The sequence below is a fragment of the Populus euphratica genome, unplaced genomic scaffold (genome assembly GCF_000495115.2).
Source record: "Populus euphratica unplaced genomic scaffold, PopEup_1.0 scaffold20.1, whole genome shotgun sequence".
NCBI lineage: Eukaryota > Viridiplantae > Streptophyta > Magnoliopsida > Malpighiales > Salicaceae > Populus > Populus euphratica.
In genome coordinates, this window is record NW_011499854.1 from 2,761,683 (window position 1) to 2,782,888 (window position 21,206).

The window sequence follows — 21,206 nt, forward strand, 5'->3', positions numbered from 1 at the left end:
AATGACAGGAATGCCCTTATGGGATTAGACCAGAAATTTATCGTGTGGAAACTAGCTGGAGGTGCCTTGAAACAGTTAATGTTCTTGCTGTATATATTGATTGGGTCCCATCTCCTTGGACATAAAAAAATCTGGTCCCAGTTTGAAAGGTGAATGGTACCAACTTATCTTACAAGTTTGGTATTCATCTTTGATGGACGATGAAAAAAATGACAAAAGGCTTCCATGGGAGAAGTTTATGTGCCTAATTTTCTAGACCTAACTGCAAAGAGACATGATGTGATTGCTGATAATCAAACCTATATAATTTGTTAAAACAAAGAATAGACGGGTTTTTTTTTTTAATTTTTCTCTTCTCATCTAGCTCCTGATGAAAGGAAATACAACATGGATATATTTTGCTTCCTGTCTGAATAAAGTGATTTTGACCACGTATAGATTACAATAATCAGTGATTAACCTCTCTCTTGGGACCACTAATTGTGATTTTCTGAAGTTTCAGAAAGTAACAGAAGTTTAATTGTCAACGTGACTGCGCTGTAGATGCTTCTCATGCATGTTGCTTCCGTTTGCGTTTCTCTTATAAAGCGAGCACGTACAGCATAAGAGGCTATTACCTGGAATTGAAACCATAAATTAGTTTTGGGACCTTATGTATTATGTAAATGCGCTTCGACTCTAACTGGGATTAACTGAGCAAAAGGCCATAACTGGAATGCCCCTTTTGTGTCTTCTCTACACGAATTATTTATTGAATCCTAAAGTTTCATGTTATAGTCCACATGCACATAAGCACTTTATAAGGGATTCTTGTGGGCTTCACCAAAATTTCTTCTAGTACTGAATATGTTGTAATAAGAGTGTGCGGATTAATCAGTGTTCAACCTTAACTCTTGATCAAGTCGTCTTTTTCTTGCTAGATGTTGCTGCCATATCTTTTCTGTAATTCATGGTGTAAATATTAATACCACCGAGTTGAAAGTTCAAAGTTACACCCATGCAATGCTGCCAGCAAAAATATGCCTACTGCTTTCTTATCTGCAGATTGATTATTGGCTTGTTGTGCTTGTATTTGATCATTGTTTTTTTAACTAGGATTGCTTTTCAATTTAAAGTGGAAAGAGTAAAAAATGAAGCCCAATCCTTTTGTATATACAAATAATATTAGTCTCATCATAAATAACTGGCATGGTGGTCTCTGTAAGCAAACATATATATATATATATATATCTCACATGTCTAGTCATATACATGTCTTCTTTGCTTTGATCTGATCGAATTATTTACTTGAGATTATCTCTAACTAGCTGCCCCTGGATCATTGCAGCTTGCTTCCTCTTTAAATTACAACTTGTCTTAGCTATTGAAAGTTATCTTTCTATGCAGATTTCTGGTACAGCATTGGTTTTGGATGAAATTATCAACCATGTGCAGTCCCTGCAATGTCAAGTGGAGGTGAGAATTTCTTCCTTTTATTTTTTTTTTGGTTTTAGGGGTGGGGAATTTTAGGATTCATAAACAGCAGCAGTTAGATCAACTGTTCTTGGGTGGGTTGGGCAGGTGTTAAAATAATCTTAACAGGATAGGAAAGGGTGATTCCAGTTTTTGAAGGTAGATGGGGGTTTCCCTATTTTACTTAAACTACTGGGTAATGGGAGAAGGATGTCACATTCGACCACTTGATGTGCCCTCTCATTGAGGAGCTGCAACATCTATAATTCTAGACCACTAGATTTGTTGATTTTTTTGGATGCCATTTTTTGTATCATCTCTGTGTATAGATGCAAAGCTTCTAGAATTGTCAAGCTCGTATCATCTCTGTGTATGTTAGAAAGCTGACCTACTTCCATAATTCAATGCCATGATCTTATTCTGGTTGTCTTTGGTTCCAGTTCTTATCAATGAGACTTGCAGCAGTTAACCCAAGAATTGATTTCAATCTCGACAGCATGTTGGCTGCAGAAGTAAGTATCGGTTTTTGTCTTTCTATTTTTCCTCCTGGGTTTCGTGCCATAGCACAGCAAAAGTTTACACCTTGTGTAGCTGCATGCTGGTTGAGCTCTTTCTATATACCCTTCACAAATCTGCTCTGGTGCATCAGCTGTTCACCACCTTGAAACACTTCTACTTCTATTGGATTTCTAGATTTTCAGTGCGTATTTGTTATGTATATTTTATTAGCATTTTGCCGGTGCTTTATTAAGTAGATGGAAACAAAAAAGTAAGCTTTTGTAATTATGATACAGTCATCACAATAAATTTACATCTGTTTCCTGGTAGGACAGTTTTCCTTCACTATTATGTGCAAAGCGTTGGGTCAAATTTGGGTCATGCCATGCCATGCCATGCCATTCCATTCTATCTACATAAATTTTTACCTTCAACTGTGCAGTTGTTCTGGAACGGTTGGTCTAAGGTCCAATTCAATTATATCTCCTAAGAAAGTACACTTTACCTTGCCTATTGTATTTGTTGATTATGTTTATGGCATTGCTGGTTTACCCTGTACATTTGAAATCACTGAATTTTCCCAAGCACTGTGGCATTTCATGCCATGATCTGTAATTTAAATGAAATCCTGATGCTTCATTTAAATTATTTCCTTGGTAAAAAACATTTCCTTGGTAATTATAATTCATTTACTTCATAATCTTCACAAGTTTATGCAGTAAAAATGTATATGAATTAGCTAATTTGCTGCTCCTCCTAAACTTGCAGGGTGGATCTCTAATTGACAGTAACTTCCCAGGCATGGTAATGCCTCTGATGTGGCCAGAAGCCCAAGTCAATAGAAACAGACACCAGTTCCAACAGCACTGGCAGTTTGATGCGCTTCACCAGCCAATTTGGGGAAGAGAAGAAGACACCCATAACTTCATTACTCCTGAGAACTCTCTTTTGAGTTACGACTCTTCAGCAAATTCAGGTAGATTACATGCTAGTTTATCCTTTTATATATTTTGTCAGGAAAAAAAACAAAAGAATGAAAGAAACCAACGTCCCTCATTATCTCATGACGCCTGCCTATCTTATGAATAGAGAAGGAACTTTAAATACAAAAGGATGCCAGAAAAAAAAAAAACCCGCATTTAGAAGAAAATGAACACTGTTTAATAAAAGATCATATCATAGAAAAGGTAATTCATGCAAGTAATTTTTCCAATTTTTAAAAATGTTCATCTATTAAGATTTGAAGTATACATAGAGCATTTTATGTTTGGATGTTGAAACTGGCAAGGGAACTTGATTGCTGGTTTCTAGCTTTGCTCGTATTGCTTCAAAATCCATGGCGACTGTTAAAACATGGACGGTGGAATCTGTTGTCTATGATCATTAACATTTTATGAGTTCTTTATAAGGTGGAAAAGTTATTAGGTCACTCCTTTTTGTTTCAAACATGAATAGATTGAAACTTGACTTAAATTGTCGTTGTGATGCAGCATCTCCGCTCTCCAATCAATTGGAAATGGAAGGCAGAATGAAGCTCCATCAGTAGCTAGTACTGTATATATCAATATTAGCAGTTGGCAGGAAATGGAAAGGAGGCTTCAAACATTTAATCTGGTTTTCCATGTCTTCAGTTTACCAGTCAGTTGGAAATCCAGAATTCTCTAGCTGGGGATGAGAAATTTCAGCTCGTATCTCTTGTATAGTTATAAATCTACATGCGATTTACTACATACATATATCTATACTAACTCATTTGAGAGTCATTCAATCCAATGCTACATGTGCGAGATGGTTGGTGATTCATATTGTAGAAACGAACAATGGTCGGTTAACTATTATGAAAGCCGCCACCTTTTACCGCATCTTAATTTTCCTCCCAATTTCTTCTCATTGTAAGGTTTTCACGCAGCAAGTTTCAGGATCTATTTGAGTTTGCCTGGCCCAAAAATCAGAACTTGAAGAAGCGAACACTTCAGTTCATGAGTTTATGGAATGTTTGGAGCAGCTGCTGACCCATCCATTGTTTCTTTTGTTTTTTGTGTGTTTTTTTATTGTTTTGATATGGTAATGTTAAAAATAAATTTTAAAAAATAAAAAATATTATTTTAGTATATTTTTAAATAAAAAATATTTTAAAAAAAGAATGATTTTTTTCCTTGAAAAAAGGAGCTGCAAATAGACCAAAACAACAGAAAGAGTTATCAGTCGAGAGCAAAGCTCAAGAAAACAACAAAAGATCCCAAAGGAATGCCTCTACAAAGATCTTTACAATATTATTATTTTGATTAAAGGAAAAAAACATTAGGCAACCTTGGCGCTTACAAATTGAAAGCAATAACATTCTCAATGCATGTAATAGGTTTTCTTCCGTGTGTTTTGAGCAGTTTCTTAATGATTATGACAATTGATTAATAAAATTTTCGTATTTCATTAAAAAAAGAAGAAGTCAGAGGTAGGGTTGGTGATCATGGTCAATGATTGAAGTTTGTGAAGAGGTTTAACGAAAGAAAGAATGTGACGGTGAGTTGGGATTCCACTGGAGCTTGCTTGGGAGATAAGAGTAGGCCATGTCTTCTTGGGTTCATTGGATGTACAAACGGCAATGTTTTGATATCAAATTACCCTAGTAAAAAAGAAGACAAACTCTCTTTCATACTACAATACTCTCCCATATAAAAGAAAATGCCATGGACTTGGACTTACGTTGCAGTATTTGCAGTATGAGGATCATCTTGCAATTTGTTAGAGGATTATTTTGTTATGGTTAACACACCATGCTCATTTTTCGTTGATGACTAAAACTCGGATGTTTTTTTTTTTTGGCATAGTTACCTTGCTGCCACTATTTTTGTATCTTCCATCTTTTTATCTTAAGAAAGTTATTATTCAAGGATTCCATTCTCGTTGGATGTAGATATGGAAATCCTTCTGGTACCTGGACTTCTTAAAGTTGATCAAGTAATTTCAAGGAGAATATGTTCTCCAAGGAAAGGAAAACCTACGCTGATTTGCTACATGTGATCAACCAGTAGTTGATACGGTAATCATTGGCGAGTTTGATTATTATTATTATTTTTTTAATTAATGTGGATGATTGACTTATATATATTTTTTAAGTTTTGAAGTTAATAACTATATAAGTTTATAATAATCTGAGATTTATAAAACACAAATAAATAATTTTTAAAAAATAAATTTAAAATTTAACTAGTAAACCAACATTTTTAAAGTTATCCCTAGAGATTATTACCTATATATTGCGTGCTAGTTTAGATTTTTAACTGGGTTGTCAGATATGCTATATGGAGTGGATGACGTCTTTCTGTCTACCAAATGTGTAATCATGGCCGCGAATGAAATGGACTGAGACACTAACTATGTTTTGGCTCTAATCGGAACCTGAGTTCAATTAATAATACTGATCATGCCCTTATCCTTGATGATGAAATATTGTTGTCTGAGGAGTTTAGCCCCAGAATTCATAATTTGAACTCATCCCTGCTATATCTCAAGTGAGCTGTGGCTAGTTGATGTGACAATCCCAACATTTGATGGCCACCTAAAATATGAGCTTCAATGAAATACTGTCCTCTTGACAGATGAAAGCTCAACTGCAAAGCCTGTTTGTCAAGATGATTTCCGGTAACAAATGAGGAACGTTGCTGGATTGTTAGTTATTCTTACTTTTACAGGATTGCTAGTTATTTTGCAGGAAATGTAAGTGACATCACCTTCTCAAACATAATCATTAGCACAAAATACTATGATCCGTCATGGTCATGGTGGGGAGAACAGAGCCTATTATTTATGTGACAACCTGTCTGCGATACCGAGTTCAAAAGAGGGTAATATCTAACCTTCCATTCACCAACCTTGCAGCGAATTCTGAATATGGCGTCATCTTGTTAGGTTCTAAAGGTGGCCTACTGAGCAACCTGAGATTCAGTGGCATGAATCTGACTTGCAGAAGATGGGCAAATTATCCAGGTGGGTTGGTAGACTACAGACCTGGATGCCAGGATGTTGTTAATCACGGTGCAGCCGGTATCATCATGGAATATATCGAGGGCTTCGAGGTTGAGAATGTAAATATCAGATGGTCTCATTATCAAAATGAACTGTGGGGTAATCCTTTGGATTTCAGACCTTAGACTTTAAATAAAATTTCTTAGCTCAATTTCCTTTCTGCCTGGTATAAACAAATGAAATAGCTAGGAAACCATGCGAGCGACCGTCCCGCAATGTCATTCTTGGATAGAAACAATGGGGCGCAGGTGATCTTTTGAAGATTCATCTTGAGAAAACGGTCTTTGCAATATGTAACTAGAATATTGTCCTCGTTGCACAGATCAATTTTTTTTAATATATTTTTTAATAAAAATATAATGATATTGTTACCATGTTTTCTAATAAAAAAGAATTTAATCATGAAATATATATATATATATATTAAAAGCAAATCAGAATAAATCATGAAATTTAATTTTCAATTAAATACAATATTAAATGATGAATTAAAAAAATTAAGTCAATTCGGTTAACTTGTCAAATTCGTAATCCAAGTAATGAGACGAGGACAAACCAATGCAAATAAAATTCAATGTTGAAGGATTTTTACTTGAGTTATCAGACCGAAATAATCTCTTAGAAAAAAATAACTGATTTAATTGTGATTAAAATATCAAAATTAGCGATCTTGATTATGAGACCAAGATATACCTATAGAAATCAAATCAAAACAGATTATGAAACTCAATTCTCAATCGATTCAGTATTGACTAATGAAATTGGAGAAAAAATTCAATTAAAAATAAAATACAAAAAACAACCCGAGTCTACTCAGATTAACCCTTTAAACACTATTACCAAGTCATGAGGTTAAAATAATATAATAAAAATAAATAAAACAAATTATGAAGCCTAATTCTCAAATAACCCAATATTAAATAATGAAATTAGAAAAACAAAGTTAATTAAAAAAACCTGAGCTAACATGATTAACTTGCCAAACTGAGTTAATCTTTTAAACCCGTGATCTGTGTCATGAGAGTGTGATAACTCAATAAAAAACAAAATTAATAATAAAAAATTAAATTAAAAAAATATTAATTAAAAAAATTAAAATATTATTCTAATGAATAATACTGGAAGACATTTTTTTTTTGTTTTTAGTTTATAGTTGATCATAGTTTTAGATAACAAAGGATGTGATTAAATGTCAAAATTTGTTCAAGGACTACTTTTCCTAATAATTTGTTTAGGGATTGCTCGCACTTCAACCAGTAGTTTAGAGGGCTGAACACATTTTTATTCTTTCAAATAGCACCATTTTACTTGGCTGCTCTTCAAGATTTGTAAACCTTAAACATAAGATGTCAAAAAAGAAAGAAAGAAAAGAAAACCTTAAACGTAATTAAGGGCTTATGTTACCTACGCTAGGGTGTCAAGTGCACTTTCTGGGCTTGCTACATTGCATCATATGGCAAACAAGTTCACAGCCATGTGCTTAGATGTGAATTGCCCTTTTACGTAGTTCTACAGAATTCTCTGATTGATATGCACTCAAAATGTGGAAACCTTGACTACTCAACAAAGATCTTTAATAACATGCCTGAGAGAACTGTTATTTCATGGAATGCAATGCTTGTGGGAAAGATCAGGTGCTCGAACTTTTCAAATTGATGGAAGAAGAGAGTAAAGTCAAACCTGACAGTGTCACTTTTCTGGCTACAGCCATGGAGGATTGGATGATAAAGGGCTGGAAATCGTTGCTGAGATGGTGGAGGGGAACGATGTGGTCGACGCAGAGATTGAGCATTATGGGCGTGCTGGCCGAGTGCTTTTGCTTTTATCAAAAAGATGCCTTTTGAACCCACCGCTGCTATTTGGGGTTCGCTTTTAGGTGCTTGTAGAGTCCATTCAAATACTAATTTTGACGAATTTGTGGGTCGCCATCTGGTAGAAATAGAGCCTGAAAATGCTGGGAACTGTGTCATTCCTTCAAATTTATATGCTTCTGCAGAGAGGATGGAAGATGTGAGAAATGTGAAGGAGTTAATGATGGAGAAGGCTAGCTGTGAAAGAGGAGCCTGGAAGAAGCTGGATTGAAGTTGACCAAACCCTTCATCCTTTTCATGCAAGGGACCTGTCCCATCCTTGGAGAGAAGAGGTATTTTCGAAGGTAAAAGAATTCTCGGTGAAATTCAAGGAAGCTCGATATGTTTCTGACTAGAGTTACGTTTTATATGGTATGGATGAGGAGCAAGGAGAAAATACTTATAGGCCATAATGAGAAGCTGGCAATGGCTTCTAGACTAAATATAAAATAAAATGTATTATAGAGAAAACAAATAGTAAGGCTGTGAAATTTAAAATGGGTTAGTCGGTGTACATTCAAAATAACTATAGAGATGAATATGTCGTTTTCACCCTATAAGCTTATATCAATTCTTTTAACATATAAAAAAATATTTAGTTTTTGTTAATCTTTTTCTAAAAAAAAATCTAAATAATATAGAGATTAAGTCGATATGACTTAATTTAATGATATAATGCTAAAAGTAATCTCAATGATAAGTAAAAATATAATTTGATTTATAAAAATTAATAATTTTTTTTTAAAAATATTTAAATGACAACATATTGACTTGATTTAGACCAACCCATGTTAATTTGACTAATTCACAACTTGGATTATAAGATTATGATAACTTATATAAAGCAAATTAAAATAAATTATGAAACTCAATTCTTAATCAACTCAATATTGAATAATAAAATTAAAAAAATAATAAAAAAATTAATTTGAGTTAATTTTGCAAACTTGTTACATGATTTATAAAATTAAGATAAAATAAAAGAGAAAAAATGACTTGAGCCAACATAAGTTAATCTGTAAAATTTGTGATCAAGGTCATGAGATTGTGATAACGCTATTTAAAGTAAATCAAAATAAATTATAAAACTCAATTTTCAATAAACTCATTGTTAAAAGATAAAATTAAAAAAATAATTTAAAAACAAATACTATAAAACAATCTAAGTCTACCTAAACTAACTTACAAAACACGTGATCTAGGTCATAAAACTAGGATAACCTCATAAAAAACAAATCAAAACAAATCATGAAGTCTAATTATTAATCAACCCAATATTGAATGATAAAATTAAAGAAAATATCAATTAAAAGAAACTCTAGTCAACTTTGTTAACTCGCCAAACCAACTATTTGAGCCATGAGATCGAAATGATCTCATAAAAAATAAATTGAAATAAACCATGAAGTTTAATTCTTGATCAATTTAATGTTAAAGGATAAAATAAAAAAAATAAAAAAATATTTAATCAACTAAGTTAATCCACTAAATCTGTGACACGAGTTATGAGATTAAACTAACTATACATGAAACAGATGATAATAAATTATGAAGTTTAATTTTTAATAAATCAAATCTTAAAATATAAAATTAAAAAAGAAATATAAATTTTAAAAAATATAAAAATTAAAGGCAAAAAAAATATTATTAAAATAAATAATATTTTATGAGGTGATGCATAATAAAAGAAAAATTCATTTTAGTTTATTTTTAATTAATAATAATTAAATTGAAATTAATTTTCATTTTATAATTTTCCAATTAAAAATGTTAAAAGAAATAAACACAATCAGACTAGAAAACGACGCTGTTTTGCCTTATTCCCAAATTACCTTCAAAACAGACTTCTCGCATTAACCACACTCTCTTCTGTGGACTTTCTTCACACACCACTATCAGAAAACCCAAAAACAATGCCCTTCACGACGGCATCCTCCATGCTCCGCCACCGAATCTCCTCCGCCCTCAGAACCCGCGGCGGAGCATCATCTGGGAGATGGACATCGCCGGGACACGAGGAACGACCGAAAGGTTACTTATTCAATCGGACCCCACTACCACCTGGACAGCCTCGTAAATGGGAAGACTGGGAGTTGCCTTGCTACATCACTAGCTTCTTAACGATTGTGATCCTTGGTGTTGGTCTCAATGCTAAGCCTGATCTCACTATTGAAACTTGGGCTCATCAGAAAGCACTTGAACGACTCGAGACGGAGAAGTTGGGCCTCTCCGGTTCTTCTGATTCTGAGTGAAATTGGAGATCCGGGTATGCTTGTTTTTTGCGAAACTTTCTTGGGTTTTGTTGGGGTTGTTGATAATAATGTGTACTCAGATTAAAAGTTTTTTGACCTACTGATTGATTGACTGTCTTTTGGAATTTGCATAATTTTAATGCAAGCTTTTTTTTTTGGTTAATGTTTCTGGTAGTTTTGTAATTTTCTTTTTCAGCTAACATGTGAATTGAATTGGCTGTGTGGAAGCGCTTTCTTTTCTTTGAATTTGAGATTTAATCATGTTAATATAAATATGACTTAATACTGTGTTTGTTTGCCGATGAGAATTGTTGATTCATTGTTTTAGTAGCAGCTTAGTAGTTTGGGAATTTGTTGCTCGTAATTTTAATATTTTTTTCTATTTTGACTATATGTTGGTTTTAGCTTACAGTTCCTTGATGAACTGGATCACTAAATTTGAATTAGCTAAATACCAATGTGATTAAATGATATGATTATCCAGAAGTCTTCTGTGATGTTTTCCGTGTATTAGATGCTTGAGATATTATGAGTTTTCCTGACTCAGTGATGGTCAGGTCAGGATTTAGGACTTGGGATGCTAAAGACATGTTGTTCTAGTATGTCAGAAAATTCATGGTTGCTGTATAATATATAGGCATTGGGTGTTTCACTACTGTGTGGCAGAAATGTAAATATGCTATTGTGGAAATTATGTAATGCAACTTGGACCTGGAGCTCCGCATGCACAGGATGCATATAATCATTTTTTGATGTGAGTATATCGGATTCTTGATGTGCATTCAAATGCTTCTACAAAAACAAAGGTAGCTAGGGGGGTCACTTGAGAGAATGTAGGTTTATAATTTTGTGAGGAAGGTGGACTAATGTGTTTTCATTAGTACCTAGCAAGCTTTATGTTCTGAAATATTTTGCATCTTTATTTGTTCTTTTTGGTGTTGTCTAGTTTGGCAGCATGAGTTCAAACTGTTAGGATTGTTCAAGAAGCCAGTTGGAGAATTGACTAATTAAGAGTGTTATAGGGAAATGAATGATATATAATGGGATAGTTGCCTTGGTAGGCAAGGTTCATGGATGGGGGTGTGTCAAGACAGTGTCATGTAGGTGCGTAGCATGATAAAGTTCTGCTTAAATTTGGGTTTCTCACTGCATAATAGTGATTAAGAATTTGTGGAAGAAGCAACTGTATCCATTTAGTAGGATTGACTAGCTGAACTGTTTGAAAGAATGGCTACTGAGACTTGTAGTATCGTCAGAGGTGGGTAGTAAAACTGGGATGCTGTTTATTAGAGATGGCTGTGTATGTAGGTGGACAAGTAGCAGTGTTGCGGTATATGATAACACACTATGGTGAATGGCACAATTAATATCTTGTTTTTTTTAGCATGAAATCTAGTTGTTTGTAGTTGAGTGATAGCTTTGGTTTTGTTTGATCATGGTTTTCTTAACTTATACAATTCAGGTTCTTCTAATATTTTGATTTGTTATTTTAAAATTATTAAGTTTAAAATATTGGGCTTCTTTGAAGCTTTATTATTACTACAGCTTTAGATAGTTTTCTTTCAATGTTTGACCTATGTTTGCATCAAATAATAATGTTTCTTCCTTCTTTTGTTTTTTCTTTGTGCAGTGATTTAATTGTTGTTTTGTGCTCAGTAGTTGCTTGGTAGCTTGAGTTGGATTTGTTTGGGCTTTGATGAGCTCAATCTGTATATTAGCTGCCTCCTGCTAGGCTGTTCAATTTCTAGGTCTTGTGCATCTTGCGTGTTAGTTGTTTTTGATGGTAATAGTGATAATAGTATGTTAGGAAGTGTATCATTACAATATTCTGTGTTAGAATTGTTGTTTAAAGGCTCTGGCTAGTTCTTCACAGTGCAAAATATTGATGCACGGTTTTAAAGTGGAAGTTTTTTGAAACAACTTGGACCTGAAGTTTGATCTACCTAGTTGCATGTGTTCTGTTTGCTTTGGTATGTCTATCTTGCTCTGCATGTACATACTTGTTGTTAAAACAAAGGTAGGATAAGGTTTGGTGATGTAGCACACTGAAGAGACGACTAGGTTCTATTTGCACCCACCGTGCTTTAGTGGGTGTCATGATATTATCGTTGTCCTATTTTGTGTTTTTTGATGGTTTGGCATTTGAGGAATGAAATTATGTGATGGCATAGGAGTCTATTTGGGCACGATTATTGCATTCAAAGTGTGTACATGTTGCCTGTTCAAAAATGAAAGTGAATGGAAATATAGGACAGTGTGTAGTTTGTATGGGGATGGTTGCATAGGAGGTAAAGAGGTTCATGGATGTGCTGTGGTATGAAGCATTGTGAAATGGTTGTCCTCAATGCTTGATCTGCATGGTATTTCTAAGAATAAACCAGAGATGAACCTCAATTCTATTCAATTATCAGGGTTAATTGGCAGAGCTTGTGAGGAAAATGGACATGGAGATGCATAATTAATTGTTGAGGTGATAGACATTACCCGTTGCAGAACAGAGGAAAATGAATATTGTAGCTTATAGAATATGGACATTTAAGTGGACTTGTAGCATACTAGCATTGTGATAGGATATTTGTGGCACATGGCCACATATATGGAAAACATCTTAACTAACTAGAGTAGAAGTTGTCCATGTTGAGTGAACAGGAGTTATCACTAATTAGAAATTAGAATTAATTAATGAAGCTTGTTAGAAAATTTTCTGATATATATATATATATATATTACATTTGTGGGTGATGGCCTTTGGAGAATTATTATTCTTGAGGGGATAGCCATCTTGGAGAATATCTTCATTGGAGATAAGAAAATAAAATTGGTATGCATCAAGATATACCTTTTCTCAGTTAATTTTTGATAGCTAATGTTCCCCCAAATATTCATTCTTAATCAATTTTTTTTCCCTTCCCTCAACTGTTTATGGGCAGCAAGAACTTGCAATTGGCTTGATTTTTAAATAATCCAGAAATGCAACTACTAGTTGCCTTGAATTTTCAAATGTCATTCACAGGCTGACCCCTCATCCTTTGTGTTGTTTCTTTCTACCTTAACTCTTTTTGGCTACTCTGATGGAGTGTGAGCAAGGTTTTTGAGTTTATTGGATCATTCCTTTGGTTAATGATTCTACTAGATGTTTTGATCTACCATATTCATTTGGTTGGGATTGAGAAAATACAGAAAAGGAACTCGCCTTGTCTTGTTTTATGTTCGATTCTGTTGCCAACAGTTCTTATTCCAATTCTTACTCTTTCCATGCCGCTGCTTCTCTTAACAGGGTCTGCTTTTGCTTTACAAATTAGAATGGCCAGTTGCGGAACATCAGCCCGGATATAGTTGCTCCCAAGAGGTTGTGCCTTGGCTCACCTGCAATAAAGTGATTTTTCATTCCCAACTTTTGCATTTACTGTTTGGTTAGACTTAGTAAATATGTTTTATGTAGTTTGTTGTTAATTATTAGAAGGATGCAGCATGTCTGAAAGAACAATGGGTGCAGGACATCTCTTAATAATTCGTAATTTTGCTCGTGTTCATGGCAGTCTCCTAAGGGGAGACTCGTATTTCGGATATACTTTTCCAAATGAGTTTGTCTTGAAGGATTGTTGCTCTGGTGTTTCCTCATTTGCTGTTAGTTTCCTGGGCCTAGAATTGGGCTTGTAACCCTAATGAAAGCAAACCAAGCTAAGGCCTCTCGTGTAAACGCTATAAAATGGGCTGATTTCGGAATGAGCTTGGTTTTAATTTTAACTGTTTATTTTTGGGGCCAGGAGAAGAGAGGTTCTTCGAATGGTTGATCATGCCAGATGTTGAAACCCCACGCAGCCATATGTCATTAGATAATTGGCCTGTGAGATTTTTAGCAGTTATTTAGGTAGTGTTTGTAATTGTTTTAGCAGTTGTTTTTAAAGTATTTTAAAGTATTTGTTTTTTGTAAATATATTAAATAATTTTTTTATTTTTTAAAATTTATTTTTAATAATAACACATCAAAATAATTTAAAATTATAAAAAAATTATTTAAAGTAGAAAAAATAAATATTTTTCAAAGATGTTTTTCAAACGTAAAAAATAAACACACTCGCAGTAGTTAATGGGGCAAATTCACATGGTCTAATTTTTTTAAGTTTGAGTATAAAATAAAAATAACTTTGATGACCAAAAAAGAGGAGCTTGTATTTAAAAAGTTTAAAATATAGATTTTTTTAAAAAAAAACTGAGGTAGTTATATATTTATATTAAGTTCCTAGAGAATTCTTAAGTTGGATTACTAATAATAAGCTATTTGTTAAATAATATATTTATTTTATTTTATTTATTAAAAGTAAAATAATATTTTTAACTTAATTTATATATAAGCTATTTGTATTTAGATTAAAGTAATAACTTTTAGACAAATCAATTAAAGAGAATTTTAATCCTTTTCTTTTTCATGTTGGTATTTATTTTTGTATTAATTGAATTGCTTTAACACCTTTAAGTATATTAAAATAAAATACACTAAGAGATAAGTACAGGTTTAGAAGGAGAAAAAATTATACAAGATATTTAAGAAAACAATATACCTTTTCTTGTGAGGAAAAGAGTTATTATAGATATGATAGAATTTTAGAAATAAACAATAGCTCAACTCTATCATATATAGTATGTGCTTATCATTTAGCTTGCTTTTTTCAAGTTATTAGTCTCCTGCCTTCCCCTCCATGTACAAGGCTTTCTGCCAAGATTTGGTATCGTTAAAAAGAGTGTGTGTGTATTCTTTTCAATTTAAATGCACATTTATGACATCATTATCAATGTCTAAATACACATTGGTTTATAAATTTCTATTATCAATTAAGTGGCTTTTGTCTAAAATTTACGTATCATGTATCCTCATAATGACTGATAATTATATTAGTATTTGATCTAGCCTCCGCTCGCACGTTTCATTAAAAGACCGAGTTATTTTTTTATATAAAAAATTAATTTTTAAATATTAAAATGAGGTTAAAAATAACATAAAAATCAGTCATAATAAATATATAACAACATTAATTAAGAGTATGATAACATTGTTTATTTTTAGATAACACACTTTAATTATAATTTTAATTATAATAGAAGAGGAGACAATAAGTAATAAAATTATATTGTAAAAATCTATTTTTTGACAATCAAGAGTTGCCATACACATCCTCTAAAGCGTGTGGTGGTCTAAACATGTCAATAATTTTTTAAAATTTAAAAATATTAAGTGTATAATTTGAATAATATTTTTTATCTATATAATATTTTCATTAAAATTAAATTTTTTATTTAATTTTTTAATTTTTTCTCTTTAATCTTGTATAATGTTATTCTATTAAAACTTTTAATTTATTGTGATAATTTAAAAAAAAATACATTTTTTAAGCAACTATGGCCCCAGAAAATTAAAATTTTTCTAACCTAGTGTCCTCTGATGCCTGACTATTTTTACTTATTTATTTATTTTCTTAGAAAAACGTGGTCATAAAAATCTCTACTTCAAGAAACATTATCCACACGCCCGCACCAGACTACTCTCTCTCTCTGGAAGGAGCTGCCTAATTGAATTGGAAAAAACAAAAACAAGAATACAAAAAAGGTTTAGGTTGAGTCTACCACTTGCACTATCATTTAATTCATCTTCCATCGAAAGCCCCTAGTTTAATTGGCAATCGGCAGCTAATAAGAAATTAATTATGGAAAAGGACACCAGTCCTACCGCTTGTATTTTTTAATCTACATATAATTCGCTGGAACTTCGAGCTAACGAGCTCTCCGTTCCTGATTTAGTTTTTAAGAATGGCTATCCATCCATTGATTACGTCCAAGCATATGTATATGATATAAACAAGAATCCAAACTAAAAAACTCTCTTGTTTTTACTGTCATTAGTATTGCTTTTTTAACTTATCAAGAAATGTAAAGATTTAATTTTTACTATCAAGTTGAGCAAAATACATAAAGCCTTGCTATTGTTATCATCATCTGTATTCATTCTGATCTTCCTCTTGTTCGCTTTAAGAAAATTTTGCCGTCTAATTAGTAATTGAATTTAATATGAAGATCTTTTCTTGATATGGTAGAATTTCTAGTGTCATTCAATGAATAAACAGGTGTTATCGTTTTGGATAATACTACATAATATGCTAGATAAATATCATGATAAATTCAAAAGGAAATTATATGTTTTTGATAGAAATGTCGTGAGATTGATAGTACAAAATTTTATTTAATTATTGAAGAAAGTCAAAATGAATTCTAAAGATAATTCGTGATCTTGTTGTTAGATCTGCTGATAGAAGTGAATTTATACGTGCCTCCATGATTTTTTTCTTATACCACATGATCCATCCACGTTCACACTTTTTGGCAAAGATGTTGTTGATTTCAATGATGGATCTTTGCAGTTTAATATTCTTGTCTCTGTATATAAAGGTTTACCAGAGTGCTAGACGAATCTTGGCTTTATGTTATATGATTTATAATAATATATAGTCGAGATCTCATTAATTTCTATTCATTTTAATTATATCATTAACAGTTTCCCTGTAATTTGATCAATTGTGCATCATTATCCTCAAATGTGTTCCAAGTAAAGGACTCCAACGACAGTAAAAGAGGGAGTGATTCCGACATCATACCATGCATTACCATTGAACAGAAAGTAAGACAGCATCACTTTCTTCATGACGATATTCATTTGATCAGCAAGTTTATCCCATAGTTATTAATCACGACGACTCAGTGTAAGATTCATGGGGTATCAGGTAGATTCAGGTTAATTTAATTTTAAAAAATAAATAAAAATTATATTATTTTAATTTTTTATAATTAATAAATCTTAAGTGGGTCATATTAATTTTTTTTTTTAAACTCTAGATTAGATTAGGATCGACACGCTAAGTTAATACTAGTTTCGTAATAATGATATATTTACCATGATATTTTTTCATTGAGATAAACAAACTTGGTGACATATTTTTGCCACTTTCTGGATTAAGGTATTTTTTTTCCCACTTTCTAATATAATAATTTATGTAGCAGGTGATGTTAGACGACATCATGATTTTTAGTGCTAATTAATAAATGAATTCTCTTGCATCGTCAAGCATGGTAGGGAGGCCCATTATCGTGACCCTCTCTGTCTCTCTCTCTCGAATTGATCCAAACGCATATATTCTATAATTTATACAAGCATGGGATAGGATAGCCAGAATAGTTGATTTAGGGCCTGTTTAATTAAGCTTTTTTAAATGATGTTATACCTCGATATTCCCAGTAAACGCGTGTTCAGGAGTGCAATAATTTTTCTTTTAAGAGATTTGTTGTGTGTGTTTTAAAAAAAATATTAAATTGATATTTTTTTAGTTTTTTATTTTTAATAATTGTGATATGTTAATGTAAAAATTAAAAAAATCTAAAAAATATTTTAATATATTTTTAAATAAAAAATATCATATACCATAATGCCAACCATGCAATAACTCCACTAACAAGGGGCAAAACTAAAACATACATGCCATCTTCTTCAGCTAGTTCCAAGGACTCGCCATTGGCTATTGTGGACGAAAACAATTTAATTAGCTGGTGTGATTTATCATTAATTAAAACATATAAAAAGATTATTACATAAACCCGATTAATACGAATTAAAAATTGTTGATTGGTCGGATTCTTAGTCGGGGATCATAGAGTGGTCAGTGGAATAAAATATATATAATTTGTATTATGAAAAAGGAGGAAGAAATTACAGATTTTTCTCGCCTATAAACACAACCAATGATAGGTCTATTTTAGAACCAATATAATAGGTCTAATAATTAATTATCGTCATATTTCTTATATGATATGATGGCCAATCATATAATAATGTTCACCAAAATTATATTAATACGTAGATTAGGAAATTATCACAAATTATCACATAGATCCATAATCCATAGCAGAAGCACTGTAACTAGATGCATTCTTGACTAGATATGGGGTAAGTAGTGACACAATCACTTCTTTTTTCAGCTAAATTGTGGCTTTTATTAAAAGTAACGTGAAAGGCAGATGGATCTTTTAACAATAGTGCCTGCACACAAGAGATGGGTCTTTCTTACCAACCATGGATCCAATTCCCATATATGTACAAGAAAATCCTTGTCGGTGTTCAGCTGGCTTTGTAGAAAATGATACAATGGACGGTGCTCCCATCTATATATATATATATATATATATATATATATATAATCACCATAATTTTTATAGATCCCGACGCTATAATCATTTCAATAATCTAATTTTTAAATTCAAAACAATGAGTTTTAAAATTTAAACTTAAATCAAATTGAAATAAAATTCTCAAATCTTAACCTATATTTTTACATGTTCAAGGAAGAAAATCACTTTTATTAAGCTTTCTCTCTAGAATGAATCATCATAAAAAAAAATGATCTTTTATATATTAACAATTTTTTTTTCTTTTTTCATGTGACTTTTATCGCTTTTAGCATCGAAAGATTGAATTAGATCTTTTATATATTAACAATTTTTTTTTTCATGTGACTTTTATCGCTCTTAGCATCGAAAGATTGAATCATGAAAAAAAAAATTATGATTAAATCATCAAAATTTAAAACTATAAAAAATATATTAAAAATACATTATAGATGCACAGGTAATCGATGGTGCATCATCTAAGTTTTGAGAATAATGAAAAAACTATAGAAAAGTCTAAATTCTTATAATTAGTATAATATCCTTGTCTTTTTATGCATTCCAATGATGTTTAAAAAAATACAAGTAGCTTTGAGATAAAACTTATGTATTGACTAATAAGTTAATCTCTTGGTCATGATAATCTGCTCTATTTTCTCTTGCCAAAATGACTAGTGGCTGGTGTTTATTAACTCAAGGTAGCTGGTACTTGCAAAATATCTCTTTTGATGAATTTAGAAACTCTAAAATACTTAAGTAAGTCATTTATTTTGAGAAAAAGCTATGATATTTTTAGAGATAGTCTCTGAAAATTAATACGTATAGAGAATGGAGATTGAAAACCTAATATTTGATAGATTCATAGTGTATTTATAACCGATGAATCTTATCTCTTTCTGGAGATAATATGCTAAAGTATAATTTTTTCCTAATAGTTTTAATGAGAAAAAAATATCATTGACATATATATCAATGATAGATAAATATTCATTACATAAACATTAATGTTGATAGAGATATGATAATTCCTTAGAGGATTTTTATACATTATTCCTTATACAACATTAATGTCGTTGGAAGCGTGGTAGATCCTTAGATAACTTTTATACACCTAAAGGTGTAGATAGAGTAAAATCCAAAATGTATTTGAGCCCATGAGGGTTGAGCTTTTTTCCTAGACTGAGCTCATAAGGACTTTTCCTCTAGGATAAGTCCATTAAAGTTAAGCTTTTCCCCAATACTGAGCCTATTTAGGAGCCTGAGAAGTTACTTGAGACTGTGAGCTTTTAGGCCTTCAAGGGGTTTTTTAGACCTGTTGAACTTGGTTTTATTAGTAACTCTCAAGTCTTTATGATATTTTATAAGCAAAGACCTTGTAAAAACTTATGGTACGATGAGTTTGTTAAATCTTTTTCATATAAGAAAAGGAATGAAAACCCTAAGTAATATACCAAAGAACCTGTGTATAGAGGCATGCACTATGATTGAAAAAACATTTATAAGCATATAGAGAGGAACCATAGAGGAATCAATACTAAGAAAATTTTTCTAACGAGTGGAGAAACCTATAAAGTAGGAGCTCGTATTTAGAAAAATTTATAAGGGAAGGAAATGACAAACCCATGTCGATGTTTATACTTAAAAAATTTTCTAAATGGCGTAGGAGATGGGCCTATATCTATATCAATGCTAAAAAGAATTTTTAAGAGGCCGAGGAGAATCCAAGAAGGGTAAGCTTTATACTTAGAAAATATTCTAAGAGGTTGAGGGGAACCCAAGAAAGGTGAGCCTTATATTTAGAAAACTTTTTAAAAGGTTGAGGGGAACTTATATCGATGCTCATACTTAAAAAAATTTCTAAAAGATAAAAAGAAAAAAATCCATTAATGGTCGTAAAAGGAGGCTTTAGGCCTCTTAGTCGATGTTGTAGGGTTTAAAAGCCCCTACTGAAAAGAGATCACATTATAGTGGGAGGTATGTGGCCTTCTTAGTGATGGTGCAAGGTTTAAAAACTCACAATTAGAAAAAAGATATCATTAAAGAGTGGGAGATCTATGGCTTCTTTAATGATGATATGGGGGCTCAAGATCCCCCTCACTAAAGAGTGATTAAATTAAAGTGAGAAAGGTATATTGTTTCTCTAGCATTATTATGGGTATGAGGTGCTTTCATTGGAGAGTTATTGTATTTTTTTTAAAAGTGAGAGGCGTATGGTATCTTTGGCAATGATATTGAGCGTGAGAGCCCTCCATTCGAGAGATATCATACTTGAAAGTGAGAGATTCAAGATTATTTATAGAGATAACATAAGGTTTAAGAGTCTATCTGGAGAGTTGTGTAGTTCTCTAGGTTCTAGTTGGCCTTGGTTATATATGCTTGGCCATAAAATGAGAGTTTTGTTGCTTTGTTAATGTTGATTTTCTCAAGCTGTTATGGAGGATAAAGTTATCACATTAGAAAAAACCCCTTTAAAAAAGGTTGTGTAGAAGTCCATAAGGCCTTACTAAAAACTTATAGATAGAAAATGTATATTAGAGAGACAATTATTTTATTTAAAAATAAACTTACTTCATAACGATGATAATATATTATAAGATGATTTATTAGGCTCTAGGAAGCTCTGTGGTCTATCTCTTTAAGAGTGATGCTATTATATTAGAAAGACTATTAGTTAATCAATTTCAAAGGTGGGGCTGCCATGAGTTCCAAAACTTGCTAAGCTGACAAAGTCTAATTTTGCCTCTAAATGGCCAATATAGTTCAAGTAAAGGGTTGTATTTGATTGATGAGTTGTTGGAAGTTCGAATAGGTAAAAGTGCTTACAATAATGGATAGATCCATCAAGCATTCTAGCTCAGATGTGTTATGGCTGTGTGTTATAAAATGACTTGAAACTATCATTAGAAAGAAACTGATTGCT

The 21,206-nt window shown here is 32.1% G+C and overlaps 2 protein-coding genes and 1 pseudogene across 3 annotated transcripts in view; all 3 read left to right on the forward strand.

Moving 5' to 3' along the window:
* Positions 1 to 3,812, forward strand: part of LOC105122723 (transcription factor bHLH48-like) — a 5,367-nt gene extending 1,555 nt beyond the window's left edge. The window contains exons 4-7 of one of the 2 annotated variants that reach the window (XM_011021995.1): positions 1,387 to 1,455; positions 1,893 to 1,964; positions 2,719 to 2,926; positions 3,441 to 3,812. In XM_011021995.1, the coding sequence (XP_011020297.1) occupies positions 1,387 to 1,455; positions 1,893 to 1,964; positions 2,719 to 2,926; positions 3,441 to 3,496 (405 nt within the window). In that variant the 3' untranslated portion in view covers positions 3,497 to 3,812. Of the gene's footprint in view, positions 1 to 1,386; positions 1,456 to 1,892; positions 1,965 to 2,718; positions 3,041 to 3,440 lie in introns of those variants that run through there. The other variant, XM_011021994.1, reaches the window with a different exon arrangement.
* Positions 3,813 to 5,723: 1,911 nt separating this feature from the next.
* Positions 5,724 to 8,058, forward strand: LOC105122776 (putative pentatricopeptide repeat-containing protein At3g13770, mitochondrial; annotated as a pseudogene).
* A 1,609-nt stretch (positions 8,059 to 9,667) lies between these two features.
* On the forward strand, positions 9,668 to 10,241 carry LOC105122724 (uncharacterized). The gene has a single exon (XM_011021996.1). It carries the CDS (start codon positions 9,740 to 9,742, stop codon positions 10,076 to 10,078), a length of 339 nt encoding a protein of 112 aa, XP_011020298.1. The 5' UTR covers positions 9,668 to 9,739; the 3' UTR covers positions 10,079 to 10,241.
* The last annotated feature ends 10,965 nt before the right edge of the window (positions 10,242 to 21,206 follow it).